Here is a 19,359-nt window from a genome sequence, read left to right on the forward strand (position 1 = left end):
ATAAATAAAAATGCTCAAATAACTACAGCTTGTATATTTGCAATTAATTGAAATACTGCTACAAATATATAAATATAATCAAATTTGTACTATTTTTGCTATCACTTTCTAATTTGCCTTTTTAAAGTCTTAGGGAAATAAGAAAATATTCTTTAACAGACATACCTTCGAGCCTGTCGACTTCCTTCTGCAACTTCTGAACGGAACGTTCAGCGAATTCAGCGCGTGCCTCAGCCTTTAAGTGTTGGTAAATAGAAGGTAAAATTATGTTATATTAGTCAAAATCTTTGACGCAAATTCGTTACAAGTAGCGACAAAAATATAACCAACATGAACAATACAACTTTCACAAGCTGTTAAGCACACGCACTGTTCATGTTGGTTAACATTCGAGTTCTGTTGAAACGCCAGTGCTGTAAAGCGCAATGCGACATTCTTTGCGTTTCAATAGAATTGAAAAATTGTACGCTTATTATACTTAAAAGAAGCTTCCCAACATTTGCTACCAAAACCAGCGGTAAGTAATATAATTTCTATGACAAATGAGTATTAGTGTATGTAGATTAAATTAAATACTTTATATAATGAATGTGTGATATAGATAATAGATAATAACATTCAATAAACAGCATAACAATTAATATAACACAATTTTGATCACTTAATCAATAATGCTTACAAAACTTGTAGACACTTTTTTTGAGGGAGTTTTTGTTTAGACAAAACCTAAAGTTGACAAATTAAATAATATTACGGGAGCGTAGATAATATATTAACTACAACTATTTCTGTACGACGCTACGCAGTCACTGCATGAAAGACAAAATGTAAAACAAATTGAAAATGGCCGCCAATTCGAAATGCTGTTAAAATTATTTCGTCTTTTTTTTTAAACATCAGCAGAATTTTAATTAAAAAAAAAAAAAAGGAGTACTGTAGGCTGCGGCGACTTACAGTTTCTACATTTAATTTGAACTGTATGAGCTCCTGTTCAACAATTTTTTGATTTTCGCGTGCCTAGACGTCGAGAAATATACAACAAATATTTGGTATATCAATAACAGTGCTTAGGACAAACATCATTATCATTATCATCATCATCATCATCATCATTATTGTGTGCGGAGTGCGTGTTTGTGTGCAGTGTGTATGTATGTGTGTGTGTGTGTGTGTTTGTGCTTTGGCAATAAAATATCTACCGAATCTTCTATAATTAATTCATTATTTTTCAAGTCGTTTTGCATTTAACAATCACAGTTAATGTTCTTTGAAAATGTTTGGGTACAGTTGCTACTGAGCTGTCCATAATGGAGCAGTGTTGTAAAACGTCAGACTTTGGTTCATTTGCAATAAATGCACAAAAAGTTGTTTTCAATTTTCAAGTAATGTACACACACACGTCCCAAATATAAATACTTGCCATGATGCACGCTATTGATATACATTGCAATCTCTGCTTATTTATTTATTTATTTGTTGTATCTTTTCCAAGACGTTTGGGCAATTGCGCCTTTTTTCTCTATTTTAGTTTAGTTTTAAGTGTTTTTTTTTTTTTTTGTGTTAAAAAGAAAATATCAAATGTCGAATAACGAATTTGTCGTGACGACTATGTACAATTAATTTAAAATTGAGAATAACGATTTGTGCAATTTAATATTTTCTTTTTTAGTTATGCGAAAAATAAAAAAACAAAAGTGATTAAAATTAATGCATTTACCAACACCAGAGACCACAAATATTAACCTTCAACCGCGTACGCTTACAAATACTGTAGAATATATATATAGTATACAATTGTGTATATACCTCTTTCAAGGAATGATCCAAAACTTTGATTTGCGTTTCAAAGGTTTCCTCTTTTTGTGTAGCCTAATTTGTTTATTTTGTGGTCGTTGGTTGTATTGGTTGGGACATAAATGTTTGGGTTAGGCAAAACGTAAATTGCATAAATTGTTGGCGCATGCACAATTTGAGGCGTGGCATAAAGGGGGCGGTGGGGGGTGTGGAGGAGCAAGTTTGAAGCCGTTTTTTTTTTTTTGGTGTGTGTTGATCAAAAAATCCAGTGCACAAATCATTTGTAGTTATATATCGAAAGAATATAAACAAAAATAATTGGTTTATCAGCAACATTAAAGCGGAGCGTGTTAACAAAATATGAAAATAAAATAGAAAATAAATAACAATTAGTAAACATATCAGAATAAACATATTAAAGGGCGGGCATAAACAAGCTGCACTGTCGGTAGACATTTTATACGATTGCACGCGCAGCGACCAGTGTTGTACAGTGGCTTTTGATCGCCTTTGAGCGTTCATGTGCGCTCAATAAAGAAAAAAAAGAATGAAAAAAAAAAAACATAAACAACAACAATTATATATAAAACAGAATGTAACAGAAATATCGCTGGTTGGTTTTGATTGCATTTCCACAGCTCTGGGAAACTCCTTTTGCAAATTGCTTGAGAAATTTGTTGTTGTTGTTGTTGTTGTTGGTATCTACCTCCTTTAGACGAGTGTTCAGGGTCTTGATTTGGTTCTTGTACTCTTCCTCGCGTTGGTTGGCCTATTTATTGTTGTTGTTGTTGTTGTTGTTGTTGTTTATGGGATTTGTAGGGGCATACATATATAATTTTGTTGTAATGTAAGAGTAAATAATACAAAATATATAGATTTTAATGATGTCAAATAGTTTGATTAAACGTTGATCAATTTGTGATCGAGCACAAAATGTAGAATGATAATAGATCAATGAATCGAAACATTTCGTACTAACCTTCTCCTCAGAGACCTCCAGGGACTTCAAGTTGTTGCCGACAACGCGCAGCTCCTCCTCAAGCTCCACAATTTTGCTATACACAAAAGTAAACAACACACATTAGATGAATATATTATACAAATAGATTTCGATAGTTTTTCTTCTTTTTTTTTTCTCATGGGAACACAAAAAGCGCGTTTCATGCGTTAATTAAATAACATTTTGTAGGCAATTTTTATCGCCAACGCCAAAAGACAATGAAGAGACAAACTAAAAAAAAAAGTTGACACTTTACTTTCAAATCTTTGAGTCTGGAGGCTACAGAAGAGTAGAAAAAATGGGCAACAGCCAAATCATGACGGACACAAAACAGACGAAGGTCTGCCAAATATTTCGAGTGAAAAAAAAAATAAATTCATAAAATAATATTAATAATAACAACAATTGTTGGAGTCGACAACATTTCACTCTGATGCGATTTCACTTTTTATTTACGTTTTCTTTGCCCGCGGGCAATTTTAGTTTTTTTTTCTATATATGTATATTTTTCAACACTATGCAAAATATAAATAAACATATTGTCAAATTGGGCTGGCGTTCAAAATTGAATTTGAGTCAAGTGCAGTTAGTATTTGAAGGCAGAAAAAGCAGGACAAACCTTTCGCTAAGCTCAACCTTTTCCTCGGAACGCTCCAGGTCCTGTTCCATGAGCACTAATTTTCTGGCCACCTTCAGGCGAGGCGTTGCCAGGCGTTAACAGCAGTCGGGGCGGGGCATAAACAGGCAGGCGGGGGTATTAGAGAACACAGACATAGCAACAAACACGGCAACAGGTAGGCATCGCATTTTGGGTTAGGCATTGAGCGTATATAAGAAAGGGTATTTTCATTAGTTGAATTAACGATTATGTTGACAATTGCATTTGGCCGAAAATGTGAATATGTTGTGCATATGATGAACTTTTTGCATAAATTATTTCTAAACTAGAAAACATGCGCGTTACACACACACACATTCATTAATTTATAGAAATATTCACATTTTTTACCAATTTTTCAAAAGTATATGCCAAGCTAGCTAGCTAAGGAAAACGAAAACGAAATTCGAAAAAATAAACAATAATAATAATAAACTAAAACTATGCAAAAATGCACTTTGAACAAAAATAAGGTTAGGTTGCGTTGGTATTTTTTTTTAAACATTTTTAACATAGGGTTAACCTGTTAGTTAACAGCGCTGCAAAAAACAAACTTATATAACTATGGCCACACTGTTTGTTTAATTTTGTTTTAGGCACAACAATTCGAAAGCTTTGGCGCAACATTTAACTGAAATTTCAAAATAATTTGTTCACGTACTTTTCACCCTGTTCGGCACGTTCTTCGGCACGCTCCAAATCAGCTTCAACCATGGCCAATTTACGGGCAACCTTTCATTTATATATTTATATGCATGTATGGGATTTCATTTGTTGATTTTTATACATAATTTAACATATGCGTCGTCGTTTTTGAATATACACAAAGAACATAGAAAATGCGTTAAAATTTGGATGTCAATTTATCTTACACGAATTTAGTATTAACATTTGGCAGGATGAAATATGCAGGTTATGTTTTCAGTATGAAAGGATTTTCTTTTTTTTTTTTTGGTAGTAAACAATCGAATAATTGTGAAATTATTTGTTAGTTTTGCGTGTATTTTGTGAGTATTTTGTTGTTGTTTATTTTGGTGTCTGATAACTTGTGCTTCTTATCGTTGTGTCTTAAGTATTTAAAGCTATCCTTAACTTGGTAATGTACTCAATTTGCATGGCTGCTTAAGACTAGTTAATTATAGGCCAAAAACAACCCGATGGAATTGTGTTTTCCCTTTGCTGCAGTTGTACATTATGGAGCGCAAGAATTTATGTAATTATAGCCTCAAAAACTAGTTACTAATTACTTTTGCTGTTTATAGTAACTATCTTTTAAAACGGAAATTAGATTCGTTTATGGAGATACTTTGGACAGTACGAAAATATATGTAGCTTCTCTCAGGAAATCGTGACTTTTATGAAAAAGATGTTCCAGTAATATTGGCTAAGCAACAATATATGGTATGACTAACAAGCGCGATTAGAACTTTTAAAGTTTGATGTGTGGCTAACAAGTTAAATGAATTTGTCCAAAATCGAGAGCGGCGACTTGAGGAAATTAGCCTTGCCAAATTGGTAGCTGGCGCCGCAGCTGGCGACTCTCTGTGTATTTTGATATGCGAGAAGCGCTGCTTCTGTTGATTTTTAATTACACGCCAACCAAAACTGAATTTCCTGTTCCGAGTCATATGCAAAAGCGTTGAAACGTCGCTGAATATAACTATTTAAAAAGGAACGCATTGCGAAGGTTTCATAAATAACATTCAGCACAGGTTCAGGTTTCAGGCGACGCATCGCAAAAACCTGGAAGCAACCTCCTCAAAAAGAGAGTCGTACGCAGCCGAGGAATGAGTCGTATGAGTCAGAGCCAAGCAGAGGCCGGACATACTCATGTATTCATACGTGTGAGTGTCGTTTGCCTGGGTCAAACAATTATTTGATTCATCATCGAGGAGTTGTGCAACACTTTTTTGTGTTTTTTTTTTCCTTTTTTGCCCAGCTGCTTATGTCACGATGGAATGGCCAACGCTAAATATAAAAATTAACGGCCCATGCAACACGCTCCATTCCAAGTTCCCATTTCGCTGTCGAAGAGGGAATCGCGGGCGCGCGCTTATCAGTCAACTCGCCAATTGTATTTCTTGTTCTCCTTTGCTTTCCGTTCAAAATTTATGTATTTGCCGTATATATAGTAGATAGATAGATAGGCAGCAGGCGTGGTTGCTTATCGTTTCTCGCAGTTTATCAATAGCCTCCATTTAGCCGATATGATTGACGTACGGAACACGTAAGCACCAGGTTGGGGCAAAAAACAGAAAGTGCTAACACAATAAATTGAGGTACAAGGCAAATCGTGTTGCCAAAAGCTTATATAAAAAAAAGTTTAGCTAAGCCAGAGCTATAAATCAAAACATTTCCTGGGAATTGTATTGTCAAAGCATTTTAGTTTATTCCCTGGAATATAAACAAACATTACAAACTTGATCTGGATTGTTTTGTTAACTTTTGCATCTGACGAATCTCCTCTGCAGGGAATGTTCCTAGACTTGCCAAGTTGAGGTCATATCATTTCATTTCTCTATACGCAACCTATAAGTATGTTCTGTTGAGAGCCTAAGTTAAAGCTTTTCAATGAATTGAATCCTGAATGAAACCTAAATATGCGCTCTTTAAGAATGTACAACAGCTTCGAGTGGAAAACAAATTGCTGCACAACTCCAACGTAACAGAATTAAATGTTTATAAATAGTTTTTCATTGTTAACTTTATTGCAAAAATATTATAATTCAATTAAATGTTAATATGTGTTACATATTTGCTTTGTATGCAATATTTGTGGACTTGTTTTAGAATCGGCTTACGCTTTACACAATTCCCATTCATAATTTGTACATCAAATTTCAAATATAAACCCAACCAAATTTGGACATATCAAATATACAATAGAAAAATTATATTATTTAAGTGCCAATTTAAAAATGATTTGCAATCTGTTTAACCAATTGGGATTTGTTTACATATTTCTATCAATCGTTATTTCATTGCTTGCCAGCACATTTTGAGTACATTAACAATTTGTATTGGATCGCTTAACATTTACTTTACATAACGCTCTAAATATTTATTGTTGTTTTTGTTTTATACGAAAGACACACATATTTGTTCAGACATAACATTCCAAAAAATTTCATATTCAGCATACATATATATATATATATATATATATATATACATCAATACAATGGATCGACTAATACAGTTAATTAATTTCCTCCTTTTTTTTTTATATTTTTATATGTATATAGCATTTGTATATATGGATAAGTATATCGTTTAACGGGCGGCTAAGGCAGCGGCATGCCAGCTTTTCTATAGCTATAGCTGCACTTTTATCAACATCATTTAATCATCATCAATATCATTAACATCATCATCATCATCATCATCATTAACATCATCATTGTCAGTGATTTAAGCACAAGTTTTCGAATATCAGCACCTGTTTTCAGCCGCCGATTCCTGTGCCAAATTCTGTTTTAGGCTCAATTAAGACCAAAGTTGAATACAACTTGCTTGTTGGCATAGAAATCGGAGACGGGATCAAGTATCATTAGGTTTGTGTTCATTATTGTTGTTGTGTTCGCTTTTTGTTGTTGGTGTTGATGGTGTTGATGGTGTTGTGGAGGACAATGTTGAAGCTTCACCAACAGCAGCAGCAGCACTAGTTGCATTGTTATTGTTGTTGTTGGTTGTTATTGTTGTTGTGTTTGTTGTGTTTGGGTGACATGGTTTGCTGTTACTGTTGTTATTGTTGCTTAAGTTTATGAAATTGGTATTTAGCTGCACCTCATCGTATTTCTTGTCAGCCTCCTCAGCAAGGAAACGCGCTTCCTTCAGCTGATTCTCAAGAGCGTCCATGCGTTCTTCATCGGCAAGGGCGCGATTCTCAAGAATCTTGCGAGCACTATACATATATATATACACATATATATATAGAAATTTGATAAATTACAGGTTGATCACGTTACGACCATGCCCATAGAAGACAGTGACCAAGTTGTTATATCGATGATTTGTCATTTCAATTATTTTTGGTACAGCCCCAAATCAGGTGTATAGTTCGACGTCATCCATATCCACATCGGTGTAGAAAGTGTCGAGTTGTTGTTGTTGTTGTTGTTGTTGTTGTTGTTGTTGTAGATTATGACAAACACATGGATGCGCAGTTGTACAAAGAGGTAGACACAGTTTCGAACAAGAATTATGTTGAAAGATAAAGTTTCGATACGATATTTTTGGTTTTGGTTTTTGTTTAGTGGTGTTCCATAGTACAGATCAAGATTTAGAGAATTTTGCAAAAGAAACAAGAATTGGTTGTTGCTTGTTGAGTTTTACAGTTCAGTGAATAAAATAATTAAATACAAATAGTACAAAGGTACAAATAGCTGAAACAATGCTTTGTGTGCTTATTTTTCATTATTTTTTTTTTTGTATATAATACTTTTACGAGTTATCTATTTTGTAGAGTTTCAAAATTATGCAATATGTAGAGTTTTTGTATAAATGGAGATTTTCGTATATTTATGGAATAACGTGTAGACGTTTTTTTATGTAGTGTTTCAGAAATATTGTGTAGAGTTTCAAAACTATTATGTAGTTGGAAAAATATTGTAATTTGTTCTCTCTAATGCATAGTTTACAAGTTTTTACGAAAATATGGCTCCAGCCGTTTTGAGAAAAGTGTAAAAATGTAAATCTGTTTTCTCTACACAGATATAAAGCACAAGGCAATGTTTTAGCTTTTTTCACATACAAGACATAGGAATTTGAACAGCGAGTTACTAAGACACTACTATTTAAAGCTAGACACATGCCATATTCAAATAACAATATGTGTATACGTAAATATTAACTAAGTTTACAATATTTATATACAACATATTCCATGAATCCATAGTTGTTGTTGTTGTTGTTGTTGTTGTTGGCTGCGGTCGACGTTGGGCTTAAAAGCTAAAAGCTGTTTACAAGAATCGTTAAGAGATCTTAAACATACCCTACGAATATTATATATATATGTTTGGAGTTTGTAAGAGAGCGCAGTGTTTAACCCACAACCTAATTAGTAACGGTAATTTCGACGCACCTAACCTCAAAGAATATGTAGAACGAATGAAAAGAAAACGACGAGAAGATAACCCTATTAACCCTAATACCCTAACGTAGAGAGTTCTCGAGTTAAAAGCAATAAGATAATTATACCTCTTCATATTTCTTATCAGCTTCTTCTGCAATTAATTTTGCTTGCGCTAATTGGTTCTCCAATAGAGCTACTTTGTCATCTTCCATATTTGTACGATTTTCAAGCACTTTTCGTATCCTAAATTTCAAAAGCAATTATAAAAAGGCATTTTAAATATACATATACCGTAGGTAGAACTTGAACTTGTTACTTAAGTTTGCTTATATAGGCTGTAGACTAATTAATTCATTAATTATGTATACAATTTGACAATTTTAAGGTTAAAAATAATATATAGAAATTTGTACTAACCGTTCGCTCTCATCGGCGGCCTGAGAGGCTTCCGACAGCTTGGCTGTGGCGGAACCGAGACGCTCCTCAGAGCGTTCCAAGTCTTCTTCGAGCAATTGAATGCGACGGTTCAATGCAAGGACCTCAGATTCGGCCTATAAAACAAATATTCGATGTTCGACAAGAACGAACAAGACAATATAGCAAACGCGTACAAACGAACTTAAAAACTAAGTAAATACTTATAATAGCTTAAGAACTTAGTAACTAAAGCATGAAATACACTGAAATTTATTTGTTTATATTTGCTACTTTTGGTATAAAAATGTTTGTCCCTCATATTTGCGCTCTCTCCCATAAAAGAAACTATCTCATATTTATATATAGAAATTTAACTGTTTTCGACCGCAGCTTGAGTTCCATCTGAAATTAGAGTTTTCTTCTTTTTTCCTTCCACCTTTTTGTCGCACCGTTCATCAGAGCAAGCGTTTTAGCCAGTTAATCAAGCAAGGTCGCCGGCGTCAACGCCCCAAACCTGGCAACAAAATGTTTGCTTGCGTGTCCTATCGATAACAGTTAAACAATAAAGATTTGGGCAATTTTGGGGGGGGAGAGGGATGCCACCACGACGAAAATCGATTACACTTGTTGTCATGCTGGCAACCCCGAAAAATAGGCAACAGCTAATCGAGCCACACGCATGACGTCAGCGCGTTTGAAAACAACCTTGCCAAAAATGAAAACAATTTGTGAAGCCAGTTTTTCCCAGCAACAGTATTTTCAAATAAAACAGAACACGAAGCATAAAGCATATGCCCATTAAAGAACGGAAAATATTTGACATTGACGCCGCCGCATGCGAGATGCGATTGCCTTTTACAGAGTATGAGAGCGAGAGAGAAAGAATGACAAATGCTGAAAAGCGTAAACGAATTAAATGTTTGTGCAGCACACAGCACAGCACAGCACACGCCCAAAAATGGCTAAAAATGGCTAAAAACGGCTTTGACCAAAAGCGGCTACAATTGGACAAGGCAGTCCAGTCCCGGTGTACTCGGCGCGAGATGGCTATATTGCCAATTTTGCATTGCATTGCAGTAAACACATACATATACATAAATATTTATATGTACATATACTGTATGAGTGACGCTTAGAACGCGCTTCGCAAAAGTATCGTCTGATTATGAATTGGAACCAAAACCAACCGCGCCGCCGCTTTGGCTTACGTCATCGTCCAAACAGTCGATAGGCAGGCAGCATACAAAGCGCACACACACACTCACACACACACACACGTATGTAGCGTAAGTTTAACGATAAAAAGCATTTCGTATAGGGGGACCAGCGCAGCTTTCCAAAACACATACGAAAGTCACACAACAAAACCGTTGATGAAGCAACAGCAAAAAAAATGCCAAAAAAAAAAATAAAAATAAAATACTCAGCTTGAGTTTCGTTTCGTTTAAAAATAGCGGGAGTCGCTGTACGTTAAATGTGTGTGACAGAGATGGAACTAGGCAAATTTTTCGTCTTTGCTTTGAACTCATTAACAAAACGTATTGAAGATTAAACGTTTTTTTTTTAGCGCTACTCTAACATAAATTGCAAAGCTAAACAGAACAAGTTTCGGGGAGGGGTTAAGGCGAAATTTATAAAAAATTGCCGGCAAAATGCACAATGAAAGAAAGAAAACAACAAATAATAAAAACCATGAGTATGCAAAAGCTGCATGGGTAAGAAATTGTACCAAAAAATTGTTGACGGCTTAGTCACACACACCTTGAATTTTTTTTTATTTTTTCATTTGACTCAAGTTGCCGTGGCAACAAAAAAAAACATAATACAACAAAAACAGAAAGACGAGCGGCTACGTTCGAGTGCGTAGGGTGTGTTTAAATGTTGTATATGTTGCATTTTTAATTATGAAACGAAAAATAAGCCATAAAAACACAAAGTAGACAACTTCCAACTTGTAAAGCGTAAAAGTAGCGATCTCTCAAGCATAAAATATGCTAACGTTTCATATCAGTCAGCTTTCGTGTATAGCTGCTGACATGTGTGTGTGTGTTGTAATCTCGCACTGTCTGACATTTCATTACGAAATACTCTAACAGAAGAGAAAGAGAGAGCGAGAGAGTGTGTGCCTAAAAGGCAACAAATCAAAACCAATTTGTCACAATGAGGCATTGAAATTATCAGTGTTCAATTGCATGACAACAACAGCAAGAGGAAAGACGAAGCGCAGCGAGGAGAGTGTATGGAGAGAGGGAGAATGAACGCTGCTGGGACCACGCAAATGACATTGAAAGCATTGTCTAAAATAATATATATATAACAACAAAGCACATTTTGTTTTGTTTTAGCTTTTGTACAACTGAAAGGAGAAGGGGTTGAACTAAACGTCAATCACTTGACAAAAGCGTGGAAAAATGAGCGCAAAAACTAACAACTAACGGGGCACAGATGACAGACACAAACGAAATGAACTACGAAATGGGAATTTGGATAATGAAAACGAATTTCAAATTTGGGTGTGCCGTTACATTTTAAAAAGCATTGTAAATTTCTGTTATTGAAATATTTCTCTGCAGCTATTCTAAAATTTAAGGCTTAAGGTCTGTTTTTTTTTTAACCAACTTCGTAAAAAATGTAAAAAATGACGTCAACAATGTTGTCATTGCAGTGCAAACTGTGATTTCACACACAGATATGCCTAGATATATACACACAAACATACAAAATTATTTACAGCCCTTGGTTCGCTCGCGCAATTGTCTAATTAGATTCGAATTAAGCGCATATAGAAGCGTTTGTATGGGGGCTTGTGCCCAAAAATTCATCATCACAAGCACACACATAGAAACGTAAACGTTAAGAGCCCATTTATTGCTGGCCATGGCTTAAAAATCATAATTAATCGAATTTAGAACACCGCTAGCTAAACACTATGGCTTTGAACTGAATAGAAGAGCCGGTTTCGCTTCTTTATTTTTTGTTATTTCGTGTGCTTTCCCAGCGACAAAACATATCACTCTTTAGATTCCGTCTTCTGTGTTTTGAGGCATACAAGATATGCTAATGTAGAACGCTATGTAAGTATGTTTGTGACCCGTTTCGATAAGACAACGAGCATAGATTTTGAAAGGTGAATGAATTTAGTTACACAGATAACAAGAGTTTAGAATGTACGAAAACTAAAAAGTAACACAAACGCATATATGTATAAATATATATAGCAAATTGAAATTTTTTAACAAAAGATATTCCAATAGACAGGAAAACCATCGAGGAACAAAACAACACAAATGTGGCGAGAGAGACGAAAAAAGAGAACGACGGAGAGAGCGCAAGAGCGCGCAAAGAGTAGTGTGAGCGTAGGTCTGTGACAGTCTGTCAGTGAACTTGTATTCGTATTTGTGTGTCGCACAGTATCTGTGTAGGTGCGCATGTATTTGCATTGGAAACGTTGGCACTGCTCAGAAATGCTTGCGCTGGACTAATCTTGAAGCCATGGTTTGGTTCTTATTCAAAATTTATATACCAAAAGTAGCAACAAACACATAATTTTGACTGAATTGAAATTTGTATTTAATATCCAGTTGCTTACTTCTTCGCGTCGGACAACTTCAAGCTGTAGGCGCTTGTGAAATTCCTCGCATTCATCTTTATACTTTTCCATTTCTTCTTTGGTCTGACGCATTTTCTTCTTGAGTACATCCAAAAGTGTACCTTGTGGAATGCTGGTCGTCATTTTTGTGCTTTTGCTTGTACTTGGGCTTGTGGGTGTTTGGTAAGTGTTTACACTTGGACTTTGCGTTGGCAGGCGGCAGAGGCAGAGGCAGATGAGATACGCTTTTTGGCCGATTTCTTGGCGATTGGCAGTTGGCACTGAAGCACACTTATATTGGCTTTTGCCCGCTTTTTATGTATTTATTTAAATACAAATTTCTTTCTATATGGCAGCACCAAAAATTATATTTAATTTACAAACTGTGAAACACCAACACACGCACGTAGTAGAACGAATGACCGAACGAAGCGACGACACAGACAAGAGTATGCGCTAACCACCGGTTTTTTTCTTCTTTCTCTTCTACTGCTTTTTCTTCTTTTACTGGTTTGCTTCGTTGTTACTGCTTGTCGCCGTTTTTTTTTTCTTTTTGGATTTTGTGTGAAGGGCCGATTAGATTCTGGCGCACTTGATACACATTTATAGTTGAATTATAAATTAATGTTTAAATTATTTCAATATTGATATTTAATAGCAGTAAGCTGCACAGAAACTACACGCACACACACGAGAAACGAAGACGATAAAACGACGCGAGTCTGCGACTGGCATTTGTGAGTACGTAACTGGAAATGAACCGCTGAAACACTTTGCATGCTCATGTCTACAAAGCGGCGGTGGTGGTTTGTACGTTGTGCGAGAGAGACGACTGCTGTCTGTGTGTGTGCGACTTTCCAGTCTGGCAGTGCCTCGCCTATGTGTCGTGTTGTTCATATATACATGTGTGTGAGTGCGAGTGCGCTAGCCAGTGTGTATATGCCGCTTTCCCGCTGGAAAACCTGTTAAAGCCGCTAAAAATTCAGTCTACATGTTTGTTGTTGTTTGCATTAATTAGTGAAGAAATATTTGAGATTTTTGCCTTATTTCTCCAATGCAAATAATATTATGCAAAATTCCGAGCGACAAAGACGGCTAACCAATTGCCCATATGTCAGTAGAAATGAGTAAGCGACCTGTCATCAATATCTGTGTGTGTGTGTGTGCGTTTATGTGAAACCTCCCCATCCAGCACCTACCCCTGCCAACAAACAAGATAATTGTATAATACAGCATATAATGCCGGTGCTCTATCAGGCTTATCAACACGCAACCAGGAGCAGCACAAATGACTAATCAGTCGTCGGTGCGATGCCGTGTTGTGTGTTTGCAGCAGGTTGTTGTTGTTGTTGTTGTTTTTGTTGTTGTTGTTGCTGCTGCTAGTGTTTTGCGTTCGGATGTGGTGGTCCTAGCTGTGACATTTGGCGATTGTGCAAAGCTCGATATCGATAACGATAGACGGCGCGCGCGCGCAACAAGTGGAGAGACAATTTGTATTTGGCAAATGACATAATTGCTGATAATACAAACGACGATTGCCAATGGTCAATTCCAATTAAAATAAGCACGCCTGCCCATTTTTGGACAGAGTTCGGCATTGAAAAGAAATTAAAAGTAAACGTCAGTGCCACACAAATGTGCACACACTACCAAAGTGGGGGGTACACACTCGTCGCACGAAGGTCATTGGCGTTTTGCAGCGGCTGTGAGAACACGTAGAGAACATGTGTGTGTTTGTGTGTGTGTGTGTGCACACCGAGAATAAATTTAATTTAATATAAATAATAATTGAGTGGTGCGCGTCAAATTGGCGAGCCAAGTTTAAAAAGAAATACGTTTTTGGGCAGAAAACGTATTAAACTTTTTTTTAGTATTCAGTATTCAGCTGCTGTAAGCCAACTGTTGCTTTTTATGGAGTCCTACAGCTAAAACAATTCTGTGTGTTTGTGTGTTTTTGTGTGTATGGGGGTGTGTATAAACACAGATAATTGTAGCAGTTGTAATATTAAGTCTGTTTTTTTATCTGCTGCCTTTTTGGGCGCCGCCACAGATAAAAAGAGAGAGAGAGAGGCGAAGAGCGGCGGAAAGAGCTGGTGACACCCACGCTGAGAGAGCAACAGGTGCTCACGAGTTACCGTTAACCGGTCAAACAATGTGCCAACTAAGACAGAGCGCGCAATTGCGTAACTAATTAAACAATTGCCTGCAATTAAGTAAATATTCATGTTTTTGTTTTAGCTGAATAAACAGTTGAAATACTTTTGCGCTGAGCAATGGAAAAGCATATGTGCGTGCGAGTGTGTGTTAGTGAGCTTTACACGTAGAAAGAAAAGCCTTCACGATAGTTGTCGAGCGATTAAGCCAACGTATATGCATATGTATGTTTGTGTGCGACAACGGGGTCAAGATTCACACTAGTTGAAAACAATTGCAATGACAAACGACTTGGTGGGCCATCGAAGGGTTAAAGCAGAAACAGAATTCGGTGAGCGGCAAAGAAAGCAAAGCGAAGACGGCGACGGCGACGTAATCGCTTTGCAATGCACACAAATACAAATGTACAAAACTTATATATACATGTGTGTGTGTGTGTGTGTGTGCGCGCGAAAAAGAGCACAAGACAGAACAAAATTGGAACATTCATAGATTGAGTAGACAAAATTCACTGTGAACCTAACCAAACTTATGTTTTGCTCTTTGTACTATTATCTTTTTTCTTGAGGCTAAAACGCTTGCCGAGGGGCGACAACAAAGGCTGCTTGAAGAGAAAGAAATATAAATATGATTAGTGAAAATACATGTGTATATGTACATATGTATATGAATTAGAGCCCCCTCCCCGCACCGCTAATTACCCGCTTCAGCTGCGTATTCATGATGTTGTGCAGCTCATTGCGAATGATGTTGAACTTCATCATTGTGTCGGAGCTAAAGATGGAGCGCCCGAATGCCAGGCCCGGATAATCGGCGCAGCGTCCCTTGTTGCGACGCGCCTCCCGTTCGGCGACAATCTCGGCCGCTTCGCTGGTGCAGCGCAGCTTGGACCATTCCTGCGCCTGTGTATCCTCATCCTCGGTGTTCAGCACAATGCCCTCATCAATGGCGCCCGCACTGAGATCTGTCGCAATGCTGTCGCTGCTAACGTCCATGACGCCGCCGCTGCCGCCCTGGCGTTTGCTGCGCTCACGTTTGCCACCAGATGACGATGAGGACTTCTTCTTGCGCTCCGTTTTCTCCTTGTCGCCTTTGTCGCGCTTCTTCTTCTTTTTGACAGTGGCAGGCAGCGGCTCCGGTTCGGCTGCTTCGCTCTTTGTTGTTGCTGGCGTCTGTCCAGCGCCTGTCTCGTCCAGCATGCTGCTCTCATCGGTCGGGGTGGGGCTGTTGCTGCCCAAAGAGTTTGTCACCGATTCGCTCAGCGGCAGGCTGAGTGTACTGCGGCTAACAACAGTGGAGGGCTGCTCAGCCTCCAAGTCTGCTTCTGGCTGCGACTGCGTCTCGCCGCGCAGATTGGACAGCACACCCTTGGAGTCGCCGCGATAGAGTGCCGCCAGTATTTCTTGCACGTTGGGTACATTGGGACGCCGTGTACCCGCAAAACGTGGATGATGCTGATGACCGCGCCGCTTTAGAGAGGACGGCACCAGCGGCGAAGTATTGGAATTGTTGGTGCTGTGGCTGCCCGCACCGCTGGTGCTGGACAGGGCGTCGTCGTCGATACTGTTGTTGTTATGTGACATGTCTAGGTCGTAGTCACTCCAGCTCCAGTTGTCCGAAGTCTCCGAATCACTGTCCCCAACAGTCGAGTGCTGGACTTGTTGATAATTGTGGTAGAGTTGTGCTAAATAGAGTTCCGCCTGCTCATCGTAGTGGAGGAGATTATCTAGCACATTTAGCTGCTCCTCGATGGAGCACCAGCGCGATGAGAGCTCTGATTTGTTGCCGTCGGCCGCGTTGTGGCCGCTGTTGGCACGCTTGCTTTGTTGTTTTTGATTTTTTTGCTTATGCTTTTGATTATCACTTTTGTGGCTATGGAACTGTTTATTTGCATTTATTATGCGTTTATTGCGCTGCTGTTGCTGCTGCTGTTTTGTTGTTTTTGTCTGCTGTCCTGCAGCAGCTGCGCTGCTACCTGCTTTATATGGAATTGTTGATATTACTACTTATCGATATCGATACTTTCAATTAAAATATCGTGCAAATCAGCTGATTTGCAATATATCAATATCGATAGCGTAAAAGTGTGACCAGACAAGTGCACAAGGCAATTGCAATTGCACATTTCGCTTACATTTGCCTTGTGCACGTGTTTGGCTTACTTTGCATAGAATGTAAAGCATATTTGTGCGTAAGCAACAACAATATGCTTTGCATTCTACACTATGCAATTTAATGTACATGTTTCTTTATTATTACGCTGTTGCTTTAGTGGCTGCTTATCGTTGCCGCCGCTTGTCAATAGATGGCGGTGTGCGCGCTTAATTTGGTGCGCAAGCGTTTGACGACGTGCCGCGTTGCCAACGTATTTTTTGATCAGCGGCGTTTGCGTTGCCGGCTTAAAAGAAGACGTTAATGTTGTTGTTGTTGCTATTGGTGCTGCTTTTGCCGGTTTTAAATGTTTTATTTGTGTTTCTGTTGCATTTTTCGCACTGTTCGCTAATGTTTTTTTATTGCTGTGCTGGGGCTTTAATTGCCTTTGCTTGGTTTTAGCTGTTGTTAATGCCACCGCCGCTGCTTGATTTTTGCCGTAACTCACTTTTTGCCACTCATATGCATTATTAACTTTTGCAGTTCCTATTGTTAATGTTTTCTCGTACATATTAATTATATGTTGCGGCTATTTTGATTGTTGTTGTTGTTGTTGTTGTTTGTGATTTGGTGCGTGCTGTTTTGCTCTTGTTGTTGTTGCTTCTGCTCAAACAGCTGTGCTCATAGTACCGTTAGTTTGAGTCTTTTTCTATTTTTGTTGATGATTTAATACAGTTTTTTTCATTCGCTTTTTTTCAAATTTCAGTCGCGCATTGAAATGAGCAAAGGAAAATTTTGTATTTGGCCAACTTCCGCTACACGTTTTTGCATAGACGTCAATTGTTGTTGTTTGTGTTGTCGTTGTTGTTGTTGTTGCTGTTGCTGTTGTAATTGAATTTATGTAATTGAAAATCACTAAAATTTTATTTAAAGCCAATTAAATAAAAATAGTGTTTTCTATTCTATTGAATTAGAATTGCTGGTACTATTGAATTAATTTGAATTATTATTGAATTTATTAGAATTATGCGGCGTGCGGCGGCTCGGCTCGATTGCTGGTTGTTCGGCCCCTCCGGCGGTTACTTGCTGCTTGCTGCTTGCTTTGGCGTTGTACTTGAAAGTGTTGTGCGATAATTTCTTGCCGTGGCCATGCGCTCAGCTCGGCGTGCGCTCTCTTGCGCCGGACGGACAAACTGATGGCAGATCTAATTGTGTTGTTGTTGTTGGGGCAGCGCCAGCGCCCCCTGCCAAGCGGCAGCGGCAGTCGTGTGGCACATGTGCGAGTGAGTCAGCATTATGCACAAGCATTTGTGTGCATGTATTAGTGTTGCAGTGCGTTCGTTGTGGGAGGGGAAAGGAGCATCTGGCACTGTCAGCCCCAAACGCCCACACACACTAAAGTGCTTGCTCGCTCTCTTCTGCTCTCTCTCTCTCTTTCCCTATGCCTCTATCCGCTGAGAGAGTGGTCGCTCTTTATTCATTTCCATTTTTTCCTGTAAATTTCATTTGTGTTTCTATTTGATTTAATTGCCGTTCTGTGCTCTCTTCTTTGCGTATATTACTCAGCGGAGTCGTTTGTATCTCATCATCATAATTATTTATTTTAGAGATAGGGGCTGGGTAGGGCTAACGGCAAAAGTTAATTGATAAAAATATGTCTACGCCACGACTGAAAATAATTTGTCAAATCTTTTGAATTTATGTTGTCTGATAAGCATTTATTTACTTATACAGTTGGTATGCTGGTTACCTGTGGACACTAGACATACATATATGTTTTTTATGTCTTTTTTGAAACGCTGCCAATTGGCAAACTAAAACAAAAGAAATGTCCTTGAAATACTTTCGGATCTCGCACGACAGAACGTACCAATCAAAAGCCAAATCGAATGAAATGAAAATTCGTATTTTTCATTTGGAAACGCAACTAGACAGCGTACGGCCACCGAACAAGCGAAGAAAAATTTGCTAAATACTGTGCGGCTATTTCAATATTCATTGTACAAAAGGAAAACAACAATTTTGCGAGCAAATATTTTGGCAAAGCCAAAGCAAAGCGAACAAAAACAACGAAAAAGAAATAGAAACGAAAAAAAAACATCGCAGTTGGCTTTGCTTTAGCGTTATTTGATCTCACCACACACACACGCACACACACACGCGCGCGCGCGCGCGCACATGCAGCACTCTCTGTGCGTCTCTTTCGCACCAGTCCAAAGCTATTTTCACGCGCTGCATACACGAATTTAAAAATAGCGCGCACCAAAAGCGTTGCCAACGGCAAAAAATATTCGTGTGCGTGGCGTTTTATTTTTTATTTTTGTTTGAATTCTCATTTTTATTTGAAATCTATGAAGTTTTTATGGCATTTAAAAGCACAAACATACAAAACGCATTGCCCCAAACATTCGACGTGCCAACAAATTAACATCAGCTCGTAAAATTCCCGTGAAATTACTGACGGCAACCAGATGCCACAAATTTCCGGACCCGGCTCAAATTCGCTGTCACCAAACCGTTTATATATATATGTACATATGTTCGTATAAATCTTATTCTAGCATTGATTTCAAGTGTATTTC

The 19,359-nt window shown here is 37.9% G+C and overlaps 1 protein-coding gene across 25 annotated transcripts in view; it reads right to left on the reverse strand.

The window, feature by feature from the left end:
• Tm1 (tropomyosin 1) overlaps positions 1–19,359 on the reverse strand; it is a 38,346-nt gene that overhangs the window by 11,876 nt on the left and 7,111 nt on the right. For 2 of the 25 annotated variants that reach the window (XM_064695426.1, XM_064695451.1), the window contains exons 1-8: positions 16,928–17,363; positions 15,388–16,664; positions 8,944–9,077; positions 7,239–7,356; positions 4,114–4,184; positions 2,774–2,849; positions 2,501–2,563; positions 166–235 (exon numbers count right to left, since the gene is read on the reverse strand). In XM_064695426.1, the coding sequence (XP_064551496.1) occupies positions 166–235; positions 2,501–2,563; positions 2,774–2,849; positions 4,114–4,184; positions 7,239–7,356; positions 8,944–9,077; positions 15,388–16,664; positions 16,928–17,348 (2,230 nt within the window). In that variant the 5' untranslated portion in view covers positions 17,349–17,363. Of the gene's footprint in view, positions 1–165; positions 236–1,806; positions 1,870–2,500; positions 2,564–2,773; positions 2,850–3,413; positions 3,485–4,113; positions 4,185–7,238; positions 7,357–8,651; positions 8,770–8,943; positions 9,078–12,532; positions 13,456–15,387; positions 16,665–16,927; positions 17,637–19,359 lie in introns of those variants that run through there. The other 23 variants (XM_064695547.1, XM_064695506.1, XM_064695538.1 and 20 more) reach the window with 20 other exon arrangements.

This window comes from Drosophila montana, unplaced genomic scaffold, assembly GCF_035044405.1.
Source record: "Drosophila montana isolate Dmon_TW-CO22-7 unplaced genomic scaffold, ASM3504440v1 contig_1505_1, whole genome shotgun sequence".
NCBI classification, from domain to species: Eukaryota; Metazoa; Arthropoda; class Insecta; order Diptera; family Drosophilidae; genus Drosophila; species Drosophila montana.